Source organism: Lutra lutra, chromosome 12 (assembly GCF_902655055.1).
Source record: "Lutra lutra chromosome 12, mLutLut1.2, whole genome shotgun sequence".
NCBI classification, from domain to species: Eukaryota; Metazoa; Chordata; class Mammalia; order Carnivora; family Mustelidae; genus Lutra; species Lutra lutra.
The window spans coordinates 85,168,481-85,190,997 of NC_062289.1; the positions used below are offsets into that span (position 1 = coordinate 85,168,481).

General features: G+C 44.0%; 1 protein-coding gene across 1 annotated transcript; it reads right to left on the minus strand.

Moving 5' to 3' along the window:
• Nucleotides 1–855: 855 nt before the first annotated feature.
• RNF34 (ring finger protein 34) lies at nt 856–22,188 on the minus strand. Its single transcript, XM_047698544.1, has 6 exons — nt 22,063–22,188; nt 8,656–8,874; nt 6,312–6,719; nt 4,525–4,632; nt 4,049–4,250; nt 856–1,826 (listed from the first exon to the last, which is right to left on the minus strand). The coding sequence occupies exons 1-6, from the start codon at nt 22,066–22,068 to the stop codon at nt 1,636–1,638; spliced, it is 1,134 nt and encodes a 377-aa protein (XP_047554500.1). The 5' UTR covers nt 22,069–22,188; the 3' UTR covers nt 856–1,635.
• Between the last annotated feature and the right edge of the window lie 329 nt (nt 22,189–22,517).

Sequence of the window (22,517 nt, forward strand, 5' to 3'; positions counted from 1 at the left end):
TTCCTCCTCTCTCTCTGCTTGCCTCTCTGCCTACCTGTGATCTCTGTCTGTCAAATGAATGGATAAAATCTTAAAAAAAAAACCAAAAACACCAAAAAACCCACATAAAACCCAACAGGACTCGGCTGAGAAGTTAGGCATTTCTTAAAAACATACCTGCTGAAGGAATCAGTTCACAGTCGGTTTCAACCAAAACACCACCCTGGTTGGAGTTAGATGTGAAAGTGAAGCGATTTCAGATCATTCATGTTCTAGGAACTGTTCTGCATAAGCCTATGTCTGGTTTCTCTTTGCTGGGTGATAGCGGAAGAATTAAAAAAAAAAAATTAGTGTCAGAGCCGGGTTTCACGTTCTGATGTTAGCCACTTCCTTTTTAAAGTATCAAATATTTTATTGCCACTTTTTTTGGTAACAGCTCTATTAAAAGATAGTCACATACCAAATAATTCACCCAAGTTTTAAGTAACCCCTACCCCCAACGTGGAGCTCAACTCACGACCCTGAGATCAAGAGCCGTATGTTCTTCCGACTGAGCCAGCCAAGTGTCCCAGCAACTTTCTAAGATTTTAGACAAGTTCTTTAATTTCTCAGAGGTTCCCCATCTGTGAAACAAGGCAACCGATTTCAGAATGCTAAAGAGAACCAGAAAGCACCCAGCACAATACCTGGTCACAGGAGACAGCAAGTCCGTAGTTCAGCTTACTGGTACATCAGCAGCAAAGGTAGATCAAAGACTGCAAGTCTTTGAAGGTACTCCCCGTCTCCTGTGAAGAAGGGTGCCAGACCAGGCGCAGACACCCATTTGTGCTGTACCCAAGTGAATTAGGAACGGACAAGGACAATGTAAGCAAAAGCATTTCTTAAAATCTAATTTTATTCCTAAAGTTCAAATTAGCTAGCGGTAGCACTGAAAATACACTTTCACTATACAAAACAGTGTAAACTGATTACACATTAATAAAGGATTTAACACACACACACTTCTCTAACGAAAAGAAGCTAGATGCAGCCCTTGCTCTAAAAAGCTGTACCTGAACAGAAACGGACATGTCGAGTCTAAGGCCCCGGCAAGTTGACTACAGAATGTTGGTTGTTCCCAGTTATGTTTAAACCCAGAAATAGCAACAATGTGGAAACTTACATTCATCAAATAGTAGCATTTAAAATCTACATGACTAATAAAGTGAACATTCAGAGGGGCCACTGCTCAGTGTGTACATGTGGGCCACTTGTGGACAGTGATGTCATCCAAAGAGAACAGAAGTTTCAAACATCTGAGTAGTTTAAGTTAAAAATAGGATGAAGGAGAAATAAGAGAACAGGATAACTGTTCTCCAAAGAGAGCAACAGCTGATGCCGCAAGCAGTCTGACTTCATCAGCGATCACTGATCACGGACACGGGATGGAGCTCTGCGGGACCTGCGAATCTGGCACAGCCACGGGCTGGCAGGCGTATGGCACAGACCAACGTCACCACCACTTAGGAGGGATCTTTCTGTCCCCAGTTAGTAGTGAAAATAATTTTTAAAAATAGTTTTCAGCCTTTGAACAGTTAAGTTTCCAGTCGCTTCCATACATTGAAATGTCTGAGATGGAGCTTGGGGGCGAGTGTGCCATTGGGAAGCACCTGGGCTTCAGGACTTGAACACGTGCACAGCGCGCACCACGTACTGCCGGCAGATGGGACACTCGCTCATGCGCTTGCCGCACTTGGTGCAGGTGACCATATGCCCGCACTCGAGCAGGACGCAGTCGATGACGGCGTCCATGCAGATGCGGCAGAGGCGGTCATCTTCCTCATCCTGCAGCTGCAGCCGCTCGCCATCTGAAAAGCAACAGAGAGCTGGGGCTGCAGGCACCGCACTGCCTGACGGGTGCTAAGCCCCGCACAAGCCCGGGGCTGTAGGAGACATAACCCAGCTTCTCTGCACTTCCGGTCCCTCCACTAGAAATGGCAGTGATAAGGATGCCCACACTTCGTGAAATTTTGTGAAGAAGAAATGAGAAATGCTTAGCTTATGGCCAGGTAGGAAAGGCCCAACAAATGTTAGCTACTTACTTCTATTTTATAGCTCTAATTCAAAGTTTACGTGATAAGGAGAGATTACTTCTGTAAGTGCAAATGAAGAAACCCACGGTTGTCCTATACCTGGGCCTCAGAGCACATGATTGGAATTTCCAACCCAACTGTGTGGCCTCGGGAAAAGTCAGTTTCCAGAGCTTCATCTCTACACCGACAGGAAAGTTCTGAAGAGTCATACATCAAGTAGCCTGTACTCGGGGGAAAGTTTAGAAGGATCTCAGAAACCAGCTGAAGTCTGCCTAACTGTAAGCAGATAGGCCATCCTGGCTCGGTGACCCAGATTTAGGTTCTGAGAAGATCCAAGCTCTGAATAAGAAAGGTGCTGAAGGAGTTTCAAGAATTTACGTCAGCCTGAGATTTGGTCCTAGAGCTACAGACATCGAGGCATCCCTTTTTACAGGTGGTAGAGGGGACTGATGGGAATGTCATGATTTCAGTCAGAACGAACAGAAATTCAACCCTGAAGGGCCAACGGTCTCTGAATTTAAGAGAAATAACAATGCCATGTCCAGATGTTCTTAAAAACTGGGGACTGGGGAGAAAGGATTCAAGGGGTAAGACAACAGATGGGCCAGTAGAGAAGACACTGGAGGGCTCCTGAGTAAACCAGAGTCTAGGCTGTGGTCTCCTCTCCTGCATGGAAGTTTCCTTCCAACTCTTAAAAGCTCTGAGCAGAAAGCAGAGGAGCCAGGGTCTGTCAAGGCTATTAGGAAAGGCTACTAGGGTGAATCACACCAGAAGTGCCCGAAGCCAGTCAAACTAGGGAAGATTCCAGCTGTGGTCAAAACAAAAGGGAGTTTTCCACAGGCCTGGAGATTGGACCCGGGACAGAGTAAGCAGTGAATTAACTGAAAAAGGCACTTTGGCAAACGTGCGTGTCTTGGCCTCCTCTACCATAAACCCCCGGAGGGTGGGAACAGCCATGCACAACCAGCGCGCGCCCCACACAGTTGTACACACTCTGCGCTTACTAAGTGAACGGACCTCTCCCCTCACCGCCAGAACACCGTTTCCCAGCCACAGCCTGGGAAGGCTCTGAGGATTAAGATTCCCGTGTCTACCCTTGTGGTATCATCTTAGAAATGGGTATGCCGAAATACTTCCTGCATATTCTGGACCTAAGTGTTTATCAATAATTGCTGTATTATAACCAGATTTGAAGGGGAAAAAAAAACCTCAAGGTATTAAAAGTTAATGATGGGAGGACTGTTTAGATAGGAACATAATAGGGCGCCTGGGTGGCTCAGTAGGTTGAGTGTCTGCCTTTGATGCAGGCCATGATCCTGGGGCCTGGAATCTACCCCCTTGGGGCTTCCTGCTCAGCAGGGAGTCTGCTTTTCCCTCTCCCTTTACCCCTCCCCCTGCTCCTTCTCTCTCAAAACAAACAAACAAAATAGATAGGAACTTATTTGTCAATCTGAACACCACTGAAATCTTTTTTTCTTGCCTATAAACGCTCTATGGCTTGGCCCTAAGGACTTCCACTCTATGCCTCATCAATACATAGATCAGGAATTCTTAACCTCAGCTTCCCCAACTCACACAGAAACCTAATACTTGACGCTAAGAACTACTTCACTTCTTTGCCTCTAGGGAATTTTTTTTTTCCAGTGAGGATTTAAAAGCTACAATTGAGAGAACCGAAGTATTGGCCTGCCAGAAGAGTTAGCGGGAAAGCACGCATTTTTACAGAGACAAGGGATTTCATTAGGGTTCTAACAAATTATGGCAAGAAAACCAGACTGAACAGATGACGACCTAACTCACGTGGCAATGGCGGTCTCAGAGCTAACATCACATAATAAACCTACTACCTAACAGCGACCAATTCGGACGCCTAATTTGTTCGATAAAAGGATATGTAATTTTCTCAAAAAATGTGACTTCGCTGTGACTGAAACAGCTCAATTTGTAAAACTCTAAAGAAGGAAAGTATAGGGGGAAGAAAGAAAAAGGAAACCTACATGACTTTTGGTTTTCTTCATTCTCTTTGTATAACCGGTTGACTTTCTCCACCAGCTCCCATTTTTCACAACAGCCAGAGTAGTTGACAAAATTCCGAGCCAGGATTTCCTTCAGCTGGCGCACGCTCATTCCTTCCACATCTTCAAGGCTTGACAAGTCAGACAGCGAAGCTCTTACTCGCTTCTTAGAGAGCCCAGGCGTCTGTGATCACAGAGGGCTTCCATCACCTCCGTTCCCGCAAACCCAGACCTCGCGCAGCGAGGGCAACCGCATGCTCCCCTCACCCTCTCCTCACCCTCCCGTCGCCACTGGACCCTCCTCCCAGACTCATCAGTTCTTCAAGTGCCGTCTCTATTAGGCTACACTCAAACCAGAAGAAACAGCCCAGGCTAATCTAGCAAAAGTCCACATAGGCACTTGCCCTGCCTGCCCGCTGGTGTGTCAAAAAGAAAGCGAACTTTACAGGAGCACTCACCTGCTCCTCCAAGTTTTCTTCGTCCTCATCCTCCTCCTCATCATCTTCATCCTCATCATCTTCATCCTCCTCCTCTTCGGTGTTTGCTGAAGCGATTTCACTTTGTACCTACACATATCGACTGGATTAGGTCAGGAATCCTATTTTCCTAACAGGATCCATCCTGTTTGTCAATATTCAACACTGAGAAAAATCCTTCCCCAGATCCTCCCCAAGAATGACCCCAGCACCTGGCGTACTCCATGATGACCTTGGACCTGGAGCACTGCTGCTCCTCCCAAAGAGCTGGGAGCCACATGGTTTCATCAAGAATTTACCTGCTGTGAAGATATCTCAGAAGCCAAATTCCTATGTGTGTAGGAGTGCCTGGGTGGCTCAGTAGGTTAAAGTCTCTGCCTTCCGCTCGGTCATGATCCCAGAGTCCTGGGATCAAGCCCCACATCGGACTCTCTGCTCAGTAGGAAGCCTGCTTCCTCCTCTCTCCCTGCCTGCCTCTCTGCCTACTTGTGATCTCTGTCAAATAAATAAATAAAATCTTTAAAATTCCTATGTGTGTATTCCTGACCAGAGTATTAACTCCCTGCGAAAGGCCACATCGTGAAACGCCAGAGCCGTCAGTGTATGCGGCTGCCCTGCTTCGTCATCGAGGGCCCTGTGCGAGGCTGGTCTACCTGGAGCCTCGAAGATACTGACAGAAGCTAAAGCTCTAAGTTCAGCCCCCTCGATCTGAAAGACACCAATCCTACTACAATGCACCTAGACATTCTGATTCTAAAGAATGCTTTCTAGACCTCTTCGCTGATGGCTGATGCTAGTTCTAGTTCTTAGCAATTCCTCAACGATCAGAGTTGCTCTTTTTCACGAAGGACAGAAAGACCTTCAACTTGGGTTATGTACCTTCTTCCATATCCTTCTCTTCAGACTTTGACTGGAGCTCTACAATAGTTTAGGTCAGTTCTCAATTTCCAATATTCCACCGCACTGGGTCTGAAGCACCACGTTGCAGCACCCAAAGACCCCGACCTTCCAAGAATGGTCATCTACCCAAAAGTGGCACAAAGGTCAGATGTGTCTTGTGTTTGCAAGGCTGTGATGCCAGATCTCATTTGGGAAAATAATATAACTCCCAGGTTGAACTTCTCTAATTTATGACTATTTGGAAGGCAACGAGACTTCCCCTCTGCTTTTAACATCTTTCTTCGGGGAAGAGAATTAAATGTGGAGAGAATTGTTCAAAACAATCCATTCGGCATTTCAGAATCACTCATACATACAAACTGAATTATTAATTACAAGCCCTTGTGTGTTATTCAATCAGGATGCCCTGACGCACGGGGACAATATTCTGCCCTGGCATTTCTTTGAAATTAGTAGATAATCACACTCTGATTAATTCAGATGGCTTTTTCCCATTATCTAAGTTGGAACAATTTTACTGTAGCAAGCCAACTGGGCATTAGGTTTACTTACACATTGTGTCCACGGTCACGGACAAATAATCTTGCAAACATTTATACACTACTTTTCACAGTCATTCCTTCAGCAGTTACTATTTAACTTAGGAGGAAACTGAAGTAACTAGAGTCAAGAGACCGATGAGCTTCAGACAGTTGACTTTGGGGCTACCCAGCACCTCGGCTCAGAGACTCACAGCGGGAGAGCCTGCACGCACAGCATTCAGTAGCGTGTGGTACCTCTGCTCCCAGGGGGTTTCTGAAGCCCTAAAGGTCCCACCCTATATGGCCAACTAGCAGTGCCAGGCCCTAGGCATAATTATACCCTCGTACCTGTGCCAGCGCCCCAGATCCTAAGGTCCGGTCTCCACCCATAAGGTCTCCCTGAAATGAAGACATAGTAGCAGAAGGGGCTGTATAGTTTGAAAAAAATGAATGTGTAAAAAAGCTAGAAGTCTGGGACCGTGAGGAATTCAGGCTGCTCGTGTCCAGGTCATCCTCAGAGCCCAGGCCATGGTGGCAGAGTACCAAATCTACCAAGTCTTCTTTCTCTCGACAGGTATCGATTGGGATGTTTCGAAGAATGAGATACTGCCGGAGATCCTTGACTTTTAGTCGCATTAACTGAGGGCGCTGAAAGGCTGTCTCTTGTAGTAAGTGACACGTGGAACATCTACGGAGATTTTCTTGTAAGACTGAACAAACGGAGCAAAAATCCTTCTTGCAGTCACAACACACATGCTAAAGAAAACAGAAAGAAAAGCAGCAGCTAATGATAGCCAGACACAGGCCACTGTGAAAGCACTAGTGTTCTTTTTGCCTTCTACTGAAATTCAATTTTAGTTTCTAACTTATGAAGTCTCCCAGGGCCCCTGGCTACTCTCACAGCCACCTTCGTGTTCCAAAAGCCACGAAAATCAAAACACGCACTGCTGAAGCAGTTTGGATGCACAGAAGTTCAAATACAGCCCTTTAAGAAAAACATACACTCTTGTGTTAGTGAATTAAAACCTTTCCACCCCTTGGCGCAAACATGTAATTAGCAGAACAGAGAAGACTTGAACCACGTGGAGCAGAAAGCACAACCACAAACTCTTCCTACTCTTTTCCTATGTCAACTATTTCCCCATTGAAAGAGAAGCTGAAGGTGGGGTGGGGGGAGGTGGACAGGGAGACCACAGAGGGAAAGAGAAGGGCAAATTATCTCTCAAGGTCATTCAAAGCAGAGGATCTCACTAGTACAGTCATCTGTATCCGACTGAGCCTTCATCACGCTCAGAGTCACTGCACTAGTAAAGCTCGAAGACGACACTAAGCTGTGGTCCTTTCTGCTCGCCACATTGTTCCCACAAGTGAACACCTTGTTCCTGCCATACTTAGGAGGACTGAACTGACATCAATGACTGTGAGACAGCCTCGTAATTTTCTGAGACTGGGTCTCAGAAAAAATGACTTTCTGTCTTAGAGAAAATAACTGTTTTAGCCCAAGTGGTTTTTTTTGTTTTTTTTTTGTTTTTTAAAGATTTTATTTATTTATTTGTCAGAGAGAGAGAGGGAGAGAGAGTGAGCACAGGCAGACAGAATGGCAGGCAGAGGGAGAAGCAGGCTCCCTGCCAAGCAAGGAGCCTGATGTGGGACTCGATCCCAGGACGCTGGGACCATGACCCGAGCCGAAGGCAGCTGCTTAACCAACTGAGCCACCCAGGCGTCCCTAGCCCAAGTGTTTTAAGCTGAATCTCTACACAGTGGTTGTCTTTCACTAATTTCTTCACTTCCGGTTACAAATGTGGGTAGGGGGTGCCTGGGTGACTCAGCTGGTTGAGCGTCTGCCTTCAGCTCAGGTCATGATCCCACGGTCCTGGGATGGAGTCTTGGGCTCCTCACTCAGCAGGGAGCCTGCTTCTCCCTCTGCCTGTCACTCCCCCTGTTTGTGCTCTGTCAAATAAACACAATCTTAAAAAAAAAAAAAAGATCGTGGGTAGGGGAACACCTGAGTGGCTCAGTTGGTTAAGCGACTGCCTTCAGCTCAGGTCATGATCCCAGAGTCTGGGTATCAAGTCCCCCTGCTCAGTGGGGAGCCTGCTTCTCCCTCTAACCCTTTCCCCTCTCATGCTCTCTCTTAAAAAAAAAAAAAAATGTTGGTAGGGATACATTTTTTGAAACTTGAGGTCAGTTAAAATAAATCATCTCTGAACAAAACTGCAGACTAATTAAATCTCTTGTTCCAAAACATAAGCATAATCAGGAAGAATCAAAGTATACAGAGCTCAGAAGACAAGATGCCTGAGTAACATGTGAAACACAGAACATTTATTTGAACAGTAATACAGTCCCTTCAACTGAGTACTTTTTTTTAAGGATACTATTTATGTATTTGAGAGAGAAAAAGAACATGAGTGTGTATAGGGGGAAGGGCAGAGGGAGACAGAAATGCAGACTCGTCGCTGAGCAGGAAGCCCAATGCGGGGCTCGATCCCAGGACCTTGGAGATCACGACCCAAGCCAAAAGCAGACACCTAACCGACTGTGCACCCAGGCACCCCCAGTTAAGTACTCTTCTGAATGGGAAATGGTTAATAACGATTTTTGGTAATTTTAATGAAAAGAAATGATTCGTTAGCATTCAACATATAATTAAGTAATGTGTCTTTTGTATGTAACATTTCATCCAACTTACCTTCTTTCTAAAGACTGAAAATGAAAGTCCACAGGCTTTGCAAACTATATTGGGCCCTTCCGTAGGTGCTGGTGGGTAAGCGGAAAAATCAGAGTTTGGTGCAAATCTGAATGGACCGGTGCCTCCTGCAAATCCTGACTGCTGGCCCCTGACAGCTCCTGTTCCCATGACTTCATTCAGCAGTCCACAGCACGAAGCCCACATAGATGTGGCACCCGCCTGGAAAGGAACACAGGACCACAGTTTAAAGCTGAGTGGAACCTGGGCTCTCTGGGAACTTCAGGGAATGCCAATCTGGAAAAGTACATTTGCCCTAAATAACTAAGATTATCCTTCTAAGGAATGAAACTGGTTAATGAATTTTAGGTGTCCATTATAATTCGACATTTGTATACACTACAAGGTGATCACAAGTCTAATCCCCATCCATCACCATACGGTTGAGCCCCTTCAGCCATTTTACCCCTCCTCTGATCCCTTTCCCTTCTAGTAACCACCAATCTGCTTTATGACTTTGTTCGTTTGTTTTGTTTTTTAAATTCCACATATTAGTAAGATCACACAGTATTCTTCCCTCTTTGCCTGACTTGTTTCACTTGGCATAATTCCCTCAAGGTCCACCTGTGTTGTTAGAAATGGCAAGATTTCCTCCTTTTTGATGGCTGGGTAGTATTCCATTACATGCACCCACTCCCCGCTTCTTTATCTGTTCATCCACCAAGGGACACTTGGGTTTTCCTATCTTGATTATTGTGAATAATGCTGCAGTGGACATAGGGAATGTATAGATTTTTGAGTCAGTGTTTTCATATTCTTCAAATAAATGCCCAAAATGGAATGGATGGATTATGATAGTTCCATTTTCAATGGAACTGTTTTCCACAGTGGCTACACCAATTTACATTCCCACCAACAGTGTACAAGGGTTCCCTTTCCTCCACATCCTCGCCAACACATATTATTTCCTGTCTTTTTTATAATAGCCATTCTAATAGGTGTGAGAGGATATCTCACTGTGGTTTTGACAGATTATTCTTTGAAGCATTAAAATTTTAAGCTCTTTGGAAAGGTAATTTCTGGTATTTTCATAGAGTATTTGGAAATGGGGAAACTTGTGACATCATTAAGCAAAAGGAAAAGATACAATATGAACCCAATTTTGTAAAAAAAAAAAAATCCACATAACACTGAAACAGAGATACATGCACACAGAGAAAAATGACTGGACAGAAGTACAGGCTGTGCAACATGTGGGATATGCTCACACCAGCACAGCCGTTTGCTGTTTATCTGAAATTCAAACTAGACTGAGCACCCTGTATTCTGGCAATCTTCACCTGGTGATCACTGTACTAGATAGCGCTGTCCTACAGGTTAAGGGAGATTTTCCCAGCTATCACTTAGAAAACAGAATATAAATTCAAATTACTTAATTTCATTAAACGTCTGTTCTCTCATTTGTCGCCATGCATAATAAACTATGGCACATACAAATTTTATTTTGAAAAAGTGACTGGGAAAACATCAAAATGCCCACTGAAGCTCTAGGGTTTAATATAACTTGTATAAATCTATTTTCTTGAGTTTTTCTCTACCGTCCAAACTCTTTATAAATACATTACTTTGATGTTAAAAAACTATTTTTAAAAAGCAGTGATCCTATCTTTTCAAAATGAAAATACTAAACACAATTTCTGATGACTGGATAACGGTAGTGACCTTCCAGGGCGTAAGGGCTATTTGTCACTCCACTAAATGACCGGAAATTAATGTACTGCCTTTTTTTTCCTCCTGTCTCTTCCCTCCTGTCTCTCACCACTGCTCACATTATACTCACCTCCAGCAACCAGTTTCCTTTTTTACTGTAGACTCAGCAACCGGATAACCAAGCTGGTCAGAAGTACATATGAAAATATATTTTCAGTGAGCACTCAAGGCACTTTCCCATGCAAAGGTATAAGAGCTATAGTGTTTGGAACCAGTGAGCTTTTACCCCTTGTCCTGATTCTTAAGCACATTCTAGACTCTAGATTATGTGATAGGTAATGGAAGTCCAGGTAGGTGAGATGTGATTTAGTTAAAATGGCAACATAGTTCCAGACTTTATTATCTAACTCTATCAAACATTTACTTTGTCCAACAAGCTCTTTAGAAACTTTTTTAAAAAACAACCTTTAAGGGCTATTCAGAATGCTCTAGAAGACTCATGCTATTCTTGCTACTTCCCACACATAATGCTATACTAAATATAGGGGAAGGAGAAGGTAAAGCAATAAGAAACCACAATACAGGGTTCAAACTGTCTCAAGTCTCAGGGTCACTGACTTGAGTATTACATACCTTCACACCCTATAATTCTAGAGAAACAGTGATGCCTTTAAAAGTCAGGTTAAATTATCATTAATAGTTCACACCTCTAAATAAATACATACCTCAGACTCTAGAGACATGATGTTTAAACATAAAAGCATGAAAATCCAGATTAAGTTCGTTTAAAGTGGGTGTTCTTCTTTGCGGCGAGCACACAACGTACAGACGTGTCAAGTCATTACATTACACACCTGAAGCTAAGGTAACGCTGTATGTCGACTACACTTCAATAAAAACTTTTAAAATTAATTTTTTAAAAAAGTGTTCTTTTAGGGGCGCCTGGGTGGCTCAGTCGTTGGGCATCTGCCTTCGGCTCTGGTCATGGTCCCAGGGTCCTGGGATGGATCCCCGCGTCAGGCTCCCTGCTCAGCGGGGAGCTTGCTTCTCCCTCTCCCTCTCTGCCTCCTTGTGCTCCCTCTCTCCCCTTCTCTCCTGTCAAATAAATAAATAAAATCTTTTTTTTTTTAAGTGTTCTTTTAGCAAAAGATTCATCCTCAGAACTTTAAACGATGAGCTGCTGGAGCGCCTGACTGACTCAGTCAGTGGAAATATGTGACTCTGGATCTCAGGGTCATAAGTTCAAGCCCCACGTTAGACACAGAGATTACTTTAAAAAAAAAAAAAGTGAGCTCTTAAAACCGAAAATGTTTTTAAAAATTCAATTTGTGGGGCACCTAGGTAGCTCAGTTGGTTAAGCATCTGCCTTGGCTCAGCTCATGATCTCGGGGCCCTGGAATCGAGCCCTCTCCAAATCAGACTCCCTGCTCAGGTGGGAGCCTGCTTCCCCCTTTCCTTCTGCCCCTCCCCTGACTTGTGCTCACACTCTGTCACTCAATCAAATAAATAAAATCTTTAAAGAATAAAATAAAAATTCAATTTGCAGTACACCTGAAACTAATGTAACACTGTTAATTATACTGGAATTTTTAAAAAAATGGTTTTCAAGTTTGCCATTGCGCGGGGGGGGGAGGGGGGGAATTCAACTTATACATATCATTTTTGGGGGCGAAACACCTCAACTACAGAAAGTACCACTGGAATAAACTCTTCTTCATTCTAGTTTAAAGTAGCAGTTTTCGGTGAGCTTCGGCTTCCTGCTGATCTAGGTAGTAAACAATTAAACAGCTGTGTTGGCTTTTATCCCCTTTCCGATTCCCAGTGATGCTGCCGCCCGGACTCACCGACAAGCTCCTCGTGAACACAACTCCCTTCTTCTACAGCATCTAGCTCCATCACCATGACTGGTAAGAACTAACAGGTTTCTTTGCATCACCTTTTTACAGGTAATGTAACATCAAATTTTGCATGCCGCCTAGAAAGATCCAATTGTGACTAGTGGAGAAAGTATTACAGGTAAAAAGGATTCTGGCCCAGCAGGCATGAAATCTCAAATGATACTCCCGCTTACAAGCAGCGCTGTCACAGCTCGTTCTACCAGAAAGCAGTTTTACAATGAGAGTTAAGGAAGAGTACACATTTTCAAACTCTATTAATGAGTATAATCATTAAAATTCTAAGCTGGGGGCGTCTGGGTGGCTCAGTGGGTTAAGCCTCTGCCTCTGGCTCAGGTCATTATCTCAGGGTCCTGGCTTGAGCCCCGAATCAGGCTCTCTGCTCGGCGGGGAACCTGCTTCTCCCTCTCTCTCTGCCTACTTGTGATCTCTGTCAAATAAATAAAATCTTAAAAAAAAAAAAAAAAAAAAGGGGCGCCTGGGTGGCTCAGTGGGTTAAGCCGCTGCCTTCGGCTCAGGTCATGATCTCAGGGTCCTGGGTTCGAGCCCCGCATCGGGCTCTCTGCTCAGCAGGGAGCCTGCTTCCTCCTCTCTCTCTCTGCCTGCCTCTCTGCCTGCTTGTGATCTCTCTGTCAAATAAATAAATAAATAAAATCTTAAAAAAAAAAAAAAATTCTAAGCTGAAAATATTCACAGCTCTAGTAAAGGGAAAAGGAGGATTTATTTTGGGAAAACAGGTAGAATCTCTATACAGGCATCAATACTGGAGAGTCACAATTTCATCCCATTCCTTATTTCTATAAAGGGGAGAGAATTTCCTCTTCAGAAGGGAAAGAAGTGAAAACAGTGAAAGGAAAAACAGTGAAAAGAACACTCCTATCGTCTTTCAGGCATCTTATAACAAAATAAAAAACAAAGCTCAAGCCAACTCCTAAAGTGTTGTCCCAGGCAAAAAAACATTTTACTACAACCTAATATTTGGCATAACTCAGCCAAAGACCATAGCAAAGGGAAAGAGGAAACACGTGAAAAGACCTAGGTCTCAGCTTCATTAGATCTGTGAACTTAGACAAAATCTCCCAATAAGAAAATACTCTTAACATCACACTCAAGGGTAAACCTACGTATGTGTACTGTTACCCTCTAATGATAGCGTTTGCCACACCCCAGCCTTCTTCTAAGATCAAAATTTGAAATCGTGGAAGCTCCAGTCACTAGTTTTATTTGAAGTACCTTTCTTTCACATCCAGCATATTTTAAAAAAATCCATTCCATTCCCTGCTAAGTCCCTTGTTTTCTGGCATCCCAGTGCTGAAATGAAAGTGATTTCTTTGGTGATTTGAACCTCCCCGACTTCTTGGGAGCAGGTATTTTCAGTCCTGTACCACAGCAGCTTCTGTCAAGGTCTCTTGATAGGAAATTACACAGGCCTGTGAAGTGGCCCAGAAAGTCATGGTTGGCCTCAACAAGGGAGCCTTAAGAAATCCTGATGCCTGGGTCCCACCTCAGATATTCTGACTTAACTGGTCTGGGGTATAACCTGAAGCATCAGATTTTTTTTTTTTTTTTTTAAGTAATCTCCACCCCCAACATGGGGCTCAAACTCACAACCCTGAGACCAAGAGTCCACATACTCCACAGAGTGAGCCAGCTGGGTGTACCCAGAATTTTTTTTTTTTTTTTTTTTTTAGGTTCCACAAGTGATTTGTATTACAGTGAAGGTTAAAGGGTGAACAACTGCTCGGTTTAGGTGCCCTCTTCCTGCCTACATGGTTTTAGCTGAAGACCACTCAACAGAATGCTGATGAGAAGGGGCTGTGGTTACTTCTAAAGCCTGTTCCCCTAGAGTTCCAGGAGCAAGACGTTAGCCAAACACTCCTCACAACCTGCTGACAATTTTTCCCCATAAGAGTGGGTCATGTCTCCAGTGTTGCTTCTCCCTCTATAGTCTCCCCTAATCCCTTCAGAAAGGCTTGGCTGAGTTTCTAACCATCTCATGGATTCTTAAATTAGTTCCTTTCCACATATTGGCCTGGAACTTTTGCTTAAATTAGTTCCTTTCCACATATTGGCCTGGAACTTTTGCTGAAATTGGTACCTTCCTTCATTTTTCATTTATTCCCTCATTTCATTTACTCTTTGCTTTCTGGCCTTAACTTTTTATTTCCTAACTTATTCCTCTACATGTTTTGTGTGAAATCTCTCATACTAGGAAGACAGTGATTTCTGGGACAAAACCCACCATTGTTCAAACTATTTTTGTCCTTCATCTCCAAGTTGAAGAATCCATTCACAGAAGATGACTCTCCCCAGGTCTAGTTGGGCTCCATCTCCCTGCCACCCCTTTGGTAGGTTTCATCTTCTAGCACTTCCTGTAAAGTCCCAATTTCCAAAATTTTTTCTGCATGTCCCCTCAGGGCACAGGTATCCCTACCTCACAACCATCACCTTCATATTCACTTAATAATGCTTGAAGTATCCTAAACCAATCTTTCCCTTCTCAACTGTCCAAATTTTGTTACTACTTGCCATGACAGTCCCAAATTTCAAGTGACAGAATCTATAAAAGCAATTAGGAAACTATTTCAGAGAGCACTGACCCAAAAGTTTACTGAATGTGGGATCTTCAAGGGGATGTGGAGAGGGAACATGCCAGCTGATCCTCTGAGTTCCCGACTCTGCCTCTATTTCCTTGGAGCCCAGTTACCAGATCTTGTAAGGTAATAGCCAAAAAGCTTTCCCCCTTTTGCATCTTCCTTTTAAAAGCTTTAGAGACCCGGGTTCGGGTTCTTTCTCTCTGTCTTCCCCATTCTTTAATACCTTCCACCAGTTTAAGCAGCCTGCATTCCCTTCTTTTGTCTTTTACTCACTCTCTATTCACCTTCTAGTGGTAAGATTGAAACATTTTCCAAACCATTCCATTTCCTCCTAGATTTTCTGGGCAAACCTAATTCCTTAGACAGTGCAGAAAGCACAGCCCTTTGGCTTCTAAATTTGTAGTAAATTGGGTTGTTGCCCTGCCCTGATTCCAAACGCAAGGTATGGTGACCCTTGTGTGATTAAAAAAAAGCTACCCTTTCCATGAGTGAGGCCAAAGTTTGGATCTCTGAAAACTACAGCTATGATCTGGGCTTACGTGACTAACAATTCTAAATCCTACTTGGGACCATGGCTGACAGCAGGACTTTACGGGCTAACCCACATGAATCTAAGAGATTGGAAAGAACAATCTGTAAAGATGGCTACGTTTCCTTCCTTGACAATAAATGTAGTTCAAAAATGGAGAATAACTGAATAAGGCAACTATCTACCTATGCCTGGCACAAAACTAACTCAGGGAACTTAGCTGTTTGCAGTTTATTTTCTACCCACCAATGACTAGTGAAAAATAAATGGATTTGCATAATCTAATTTCCTACATACCACCTTAGGCCAAAATTGCTCTTGAATAATTATGGGACATGGCCTGCCTGGCTTGTATTAGTCAGAACAAGGTATCACATTAAACACATACATGGCCCATGGTACAAAATCAAATTCTAAAGCTTCCTGTCCAGACTGGCTCAGACACCTAGATCTCCTCATGTTATTCTGGTATCCAATGCCAGTTCTTGTGTTTTTTTTCCAAAGCCGGTGCACCAAGATCGTAGAGGGGCAGTAACTACCTTTTCTTGTACTCCCAGTTTGAAACTAATTAAGAAATAATGCAAACAGTAGTTTAAATGTGAAAGCATACCTTTAGCTCTATAGCCCATCAGTCTTGATAACACATCAGTCACCAGCAAAGCTGACCAACAGAAGCTTACCATCTAGTTGACCAGAATGCTATCACCCCATAGGAAGACAGATTGGAGTAGGTCCCAGAAAGTGCTGTTTGGCTCCTGTACTAAAAACTCACCAACATAAAAGTTTCTCTTCTTTCTCTGATAGCATAAAGGCTGCAAGTGTTTGTCCTATATTGTTTCTTCCTAGAGGATGAATCAGAAAGTCTCTCCCCTCTGCAGGAATATAAAGGAGGGAAGGGGAGTGTATTCATAAGCCTAAACAATTTGTGTGCGAGTGGGACTGAGTTTCCACTGCTGTGACATTTGTTTCCATGATACACCACCAATATTACAAGCACTCTCTCAGATTCCTCAGATTCACACAACATAAGTCCATTCTGAATCACCATTTCAGTCAACAAAACCAAGAGAAAATGTGTTGTCTTTGTAAGAATGATAACCAAGCATCATTCCGGCACAGTGCCAGTTTTCAAATGGCCTCAAGGTTCAACCATCTTTGTGTAGGTGTGTGTGTTTGTGTGTGATCTAATGTGCTTTTTTAAAAGATTTTATTTATTTGACACAGAGAGAGAGATCACAAGTAGGCAGAGAGGCAGGCAGAGAGGGGGGGAGCAGGATCCCTGCTGGGCAGAAAGCCCAATGTGGGGCTCGATCCCAGGACCCTGGGATCATGACCTGAGCTGAAGGCAGAGGCTTAACCCACTGAGCCACCCAGGTGCCCCCTAATGTGCTTTTAGAATCCCTATTGGGGGGGGGGGGATAATTCCAAAACGCTCAATTTTTAAAAGTTTGCTACAAATTTTGAATCTTATTCTAAACCACATCAGGATGTGATCACTTTTTTTTTTTTTAAAGATTTTATTTATTTATTTGACAGAGAGAGATCACAGTAGACAGAGGCAGAGAGAGAGAAAGGGAAGCAGGCTCCCTGCTGAGCAGAGAGCCCGACGCGGGACTCAATCCCAGGACCCTGAGATCATGACCCGAGCCGAAGGCAGTGGCTTAACCCACTGAGCCACCCAGGCGTCCCAGGATGTGATCACTTTTAATGATTCCACCAGGGGCGCCTGGGTGGCTCAGGTCATGATCCCAGGGTCCTGGGATCAAGCCCTGCATCGGGCTCTTTGCTGAGCAGGAAGCCTGCTTCCCTTCCTCTCTGCCTGCTTGTGATCTCTGTCAAATAAATAAATAAAAATCTTAAAAAAAAAAAAATTCCACCAAATATAATAACCAGGCAAACTAGAATGAATAATAAGAAAAGCCATGCTGGGGAACCTGGGTGGCTCAGTTGGTCAGTTAAGTGTCTGCCTTCAGCTCAGGTCATGATCCCAGGGTCCTCCAACAGAGCCCCATGTTGGGCTCCCTGCTCTCTGCCTGGTGCTCCCCCTGCTTGTGCACTTGTGTGCCCATACTCTCAAAAATTGATAAATAAAATCTTTAAGAAAAAAAAAAAAAGAAGAAGAAACCATGCTGGTTTCCATGAAGATTAAATGACAATCAATGAAAAAGTTCATGGATTTGAAAACAGCAGAAAACTAATGATCATATTCTAATACTTTTTTTTATTTTAAAGTAAGCTCTCCACCCAATATGGGGTTTGAACTCACGACTCTAAGAGTCACAAGCTCTACTAACTGAGCCAGCTAGGTGCCCCTATATTATTTCCTTTGATTAAAATAGGTAAAGAGCAATAATAATAATGCCATCTCCTAAGAGTTGCTTGCCGTAACTCTAAATTAAATATAATACCGTATACAGCTACATTAAAGAAAAACTTCCAAATTTCAAATTCAAGAGTATTTTCTTGGATGTTGTATGAAGCTACTGGGACCAAGCAGAAATTCAGTTCTTCCAATAATGAAGGCTTCCTTGGAGAATTCACTCACCATATGTGTTATTTTCAACTCCAAACAACTTTGTTTGCTAAAACTCAATGTCCTTGTGTTAAGCAACATGAAAAGATGTTTCAAATCTTAGCACCAGTGATAGAAAAAAATAATTTTAAAAAATAAAGTTTAAATTTCAGTTAGTTTAAGCTTTCCTACAGAACTTAGGAATAGCAGAAAAAAAAAACAAAGAAAAACAGAAGAAACAGTTGAGAAGTTGAGATAATTATCAAAAACGTTTAACCTATTTAGAGCCACTTTTTTTTTTTTTTTTAAAGATTTTATTGATTTGACAGAGACAGTGAGAGAGGGAGTACAAGCAGGGGGAGTAGGAGGAGAAGCAGGCTTCCTGCTGAGCAGGGAGCCTCATGTGGGGGCTCGATCCCAGGACCCTGGGATCATGACCTGAGCTGAAGGCAGATGCTTAATGACTGAGCCATCCAGGTGTCCCTATGTACAGCCATTTGAGAAGAATATGCTCCTTAAAATGTGAAAGCATCTCATGTTGAAACTGCTGCCTCAACTGAAATAAAATTTGCAAGAAACTCTACCTTTTACATTACCAAATAATCAGACCATATACCACAAAGGAGGAAATTCTACATCCTAAATTCTTTCTCTCATACAATCTGGACATTAAGCAGGCTGCAAAAACAGATGCTGATCTTAAAAATGCATATTTTTAGGTAGGAAATTTGGCCAAACTGATAGATGGAATTTTAGAGTAAGGTGTTCTGGAGATCATAAATATTACCTTCCTCTTATTTGGGTTTTGTTTTGTTTTTAAATAGTATACCTGATCCTTAGCACCACTCCCCCACCTTTCAGAGAAAAACAAAACAAAACAAAACAAAAACCGCAAAGGAAATTATATCCAACAGATTTCTTTCTCCTTAATTTTTATTTTGAACTTGAAAGAATGAACATGATTAGTACAATCAGGGGTGTGCTCAATATAAATACGGAAAAACAGGAAGGAGGATTAAATCAATATAGGACACCAATTTGGGTTTTTAAAACCCCTTAGAGGGAATTAATTAGATGCTATTCTAAGGTTAAACAGTTACTTGAGTTTTTGAGAGGCAAAACTTACTTCAAAACATCAGTTTGTAAACAAACAAGTTAAAGGAAGAAAGTAAGTACCCATTCTACACATACTAAAATCAGCTACTCCTGGGGTTGAGTGAAGATGTAATTTTCTTTTTTTTTTTTTAAGATTTTATTTATTTGAGGGGCGCCTGGGTGGTTCAGTGGGTTAAAGCCTCTGCCTTCAGCTCAGGTCATGATCCCAGGGTCCTGGGATCGAACCCCGCATCGCGCTCTCTGCTCAGCAGGGAGCCTGCTTCCCTTCCTCTCTCTCTGCCTGCCTCTCTGCCTACTTGTGATCTCTGTCAAATAAATAAATAAAATCTTTAAAAAAAAAAAAAGATTTTATTTATTTGAGAGAGATCACAAGTAGGCAGAGAGGCAGGCAGAGGGAGAGGGGGAAGCAGGCTCCCCGCTGAGCTGAGAGCCCGATGAAGAGCTCGATCCCAGGACCCTGAGATCATGACCTGAGCTGAAGGCAGCGGCTTAACTCACTGAGCCACCCAGGCGCCCCAAGATATAATTTTCTGATTGTTTAACTCTCAAAAGTAATTTTAATTCCCCTGAAAGAAGTGCTTGCTTCAGTGAACTTCACATGTTAGGATTCCATGGCATCAGGAATCACTGACCCTGCCCAGAAATCTAGATGAGCATGTTCACAATTAATTTCAATTTTAAACAAAGTTAAATAATAAACAATAGGGGCGCCTGGGTGGCTCAGTGGGTTAAAGCCTCTGCCTTCGGCTCAGGTCGTGATCCCAGGGTCCTGGGATCAAGCCCCACATGGGGGGAGAGGGGGTCTGCTCAGCAGGGAGCCTGCTTCCCCACTCTCTGTCTCTGCCTGCCTCTCTGCCTACTTGTGATCACTGTCAAATAAATTTTTAAAAAACTTAAAAAAAAATAAAAAATAAACAATAGCCCAAATCCTGTATTTCAGGAATCCACTTTCCATAAAAACATAAATGAAAAGCAGCTATCTTCATAACAGTCCTCTTGCACAGACTGGTGTCTATTTTTTGCTTCTTAAAGTATGTTATCTTTTCTACATTTTCAACTACCACCAAACTTTTTTTCTAAAATGTCAACTCAGAAAGCACAGTCTTCCCCATAAATTGATTTTAAAGAACTTGATTAAAAATTTCAACACTGGAGGGGCGCCTGGGTGGCTCAGTGGGTTGAGCCGCTGCCTTCGGCTCAGGTCATGATCCCAGGTCCTGAGTTCGAGCCCCACATCGGGCTTTCTGCTCAGCAGGGAGCCTGCTTCCTCCTCTCTCTCTGCCTGCTTCTCTGCCTGCTTGTGATTTCTCTCTGTCAAATAAATAAATAAAATTAAAAAAAAAAATTTTTCAACACTGGAGATGCGTGGGTGGCTCAGGTCATGATCCCAGGGTCCTGGGATGGAATCCCACATGGGGCTCCTTTACTTGGTGGGGAGCCTGCTTCTGCCTCTGCCTGAGGCTCCCACTGCTTGTCCTCTTGCTCTCTGGCAAGTAAATAAATAAAATCCTTAAAACAAAAAAAAATTTTTTTTTTAATTTCAACACTGGACCTGTCACTACTTTTCTCTTTCTCCACCTAGTTCATTGATGGGTCACAAAGTTAATACTAAACAAGATACTGACATTCTTTGAGGCCATATGCATATACATGCATACACATATGTGTGTGTATACATATAAAGATATATATAAAGATCCCTATTTTGTTTCTGAATCTTAACACAGCAAGATGATGGTTTGCAGCAAAGAAAGCTAGTTTTGGATATTTTAATATCTATTATCTTCACACTTTAACACACAGTTCAAAAGTTTCCTATTTCCAAAAATCTTGTTTACTGAGGCCAGAAATATCCTTTTTTGCTTTTTAGCATTTTGCTTTTGATACCTTATGTCATATTCTGCTTTGTAACGTGGTTACCTGAGAACGTCTCTTCTCTTGATTGGCAAACTCCTAAAAGGTGAGAGATCTCATTTTCAATTACTCCAACTCCGCAAGTCTCCCTCTCACTAACACAAAGGAAACCTTCAAGAAAATATCTGCTGAATTTCTCTAGCCACTTGGCACTCCCTGTCAATCTTCCACAGCAAATTTCTGAGGCTCTGTGAGGGTAGTTTTAAGCTAGCAGTTCACTCTTGTTAGTTCCCTTACCCACAACAAACACGCCTCTTCACAGGGATTAAAGAAATCGTCTGGGTCTGAAAGAGTATCACTTTACGACTCACCCCACTTGGTTTGAGATCAGCAGATGAATCAATACCCGAATTGACTGTCGTACACAGAGCTCTTTAGAACTCTGAGATCAAGTTGAGAAAATCAGCTCCCAAAAGTAGGCCAGAATCTCCCCCCTTCCCCCTTTTCTTAAACTTCTCACTCACTGATGCTCCCACGCTCTCACACCCACCTTGAAGAACTCAAGCTGTCAAATTACTTGCTGCGTACCTAGTGGCGATGGAGACACATCTAGTTTGCTAGCGCTCTAGGTCACGGCCCCAATAACAAGCCTACGCAGAAATCCTTCAGAAGGGTGGGCTCCCCGCCCGGAGGCATTTCTAACCTGTTAGCCTAGTCCCAGCCTCACGACTCCCCGCACTACTCTTCCTCCCTTCGTCCTGCAGTCTCCGTCCTGCGACAGTCCCGTAGTGTTCCCGACATTTGGGTTAGTTCAAGGACTCGGGGCGAGAGAGGGCACGCTGTGGGCAAAGGCATGGAGAGCTGAGGCGGAAACCAGGGGGTCTGCTTTAAGCCCCCGAGGAGTGGAAGGGCCAAGAGCAAAGACGGGCCCACCAGGCTTGAGCGCGGGGGGGCCGCCCGGCCTCTCCCCACTCCTCAGGCTCGCTGAAGGGAGCCGCTGTGGGAGCTGGAGAGGTCCTGGAGACCAGGATCTCGGCTCTGGGCTGGTCAGGGCCCGGATGCCGGCCCGGGACGTCCCCCAGCGGAGCTCTCCGAGTGTCTGCGGGGAGAACCGCTGAGACTAAAGGAAGGCACTTCAGGCTCCCCGGCCAGTTAGGAGAGGCGAGGAGGAACTGCCCGGCCCCACCGGCCCCTCACCTTCATGGCCGCGACCGCCGCGTCTCGGTCGGCTCTACCGGGGAACTAAGCACCATAGCAGCTCCTCGAACAGCCGCCCTCCTGCCTTCTGGGCGGCGATTACGGCACCTCCCGCGGCGACCGAGCGTCCCGACGTAGGGGCGTAGTCACGCCCGCCTCGCGCCCCCAGGAAGATCGCCGAGCGGCGGCCGCGGCGGCCAATCCGAAGCCAACGCTCTGGGGGCTGGTCACCAGAGCCAATGAAGAGGAGGGAATGGGGCGGGGACTTTGGCCTGCCGGGTAGGCGGAGGAAGACTCCATTCCACCCAGAGCGGAGATGGGCGGGCCTGGGCGTGGCGGGAGGCGCCCGCAGGGACTGGTTTTCTTGGTTGGGTCGCTGAAATAGGAGCCCCCGTTCCCTGAGGAACCCGTATGCTAGAGATTTAGCTTTGAGGTTAGGTGGTCAAGTTTCCAGG

What these genes read in the sequence shown, in the direction of transcription:
- RNF34 (XM_047698544.1), bottom strand. An exon ending in GATCTGGGGCGCTGGCACAG is followed by an intron (nt 4,633 to 6,311) that starts GTACGAGGGTAT and finishes CGATATGTGTAG; the next exon opens with GTACAAAGTGAAATCGCTTC. An exon ending in AAGAAAACTTGGAGGAGCAG is followed by an intron (nt 4,251 to 4,524) that starts GTGAGTGCTCCT and finishes CTGTGATCACAG; the next exon opens with ACGCCTGGGCTCTCTAAGAA.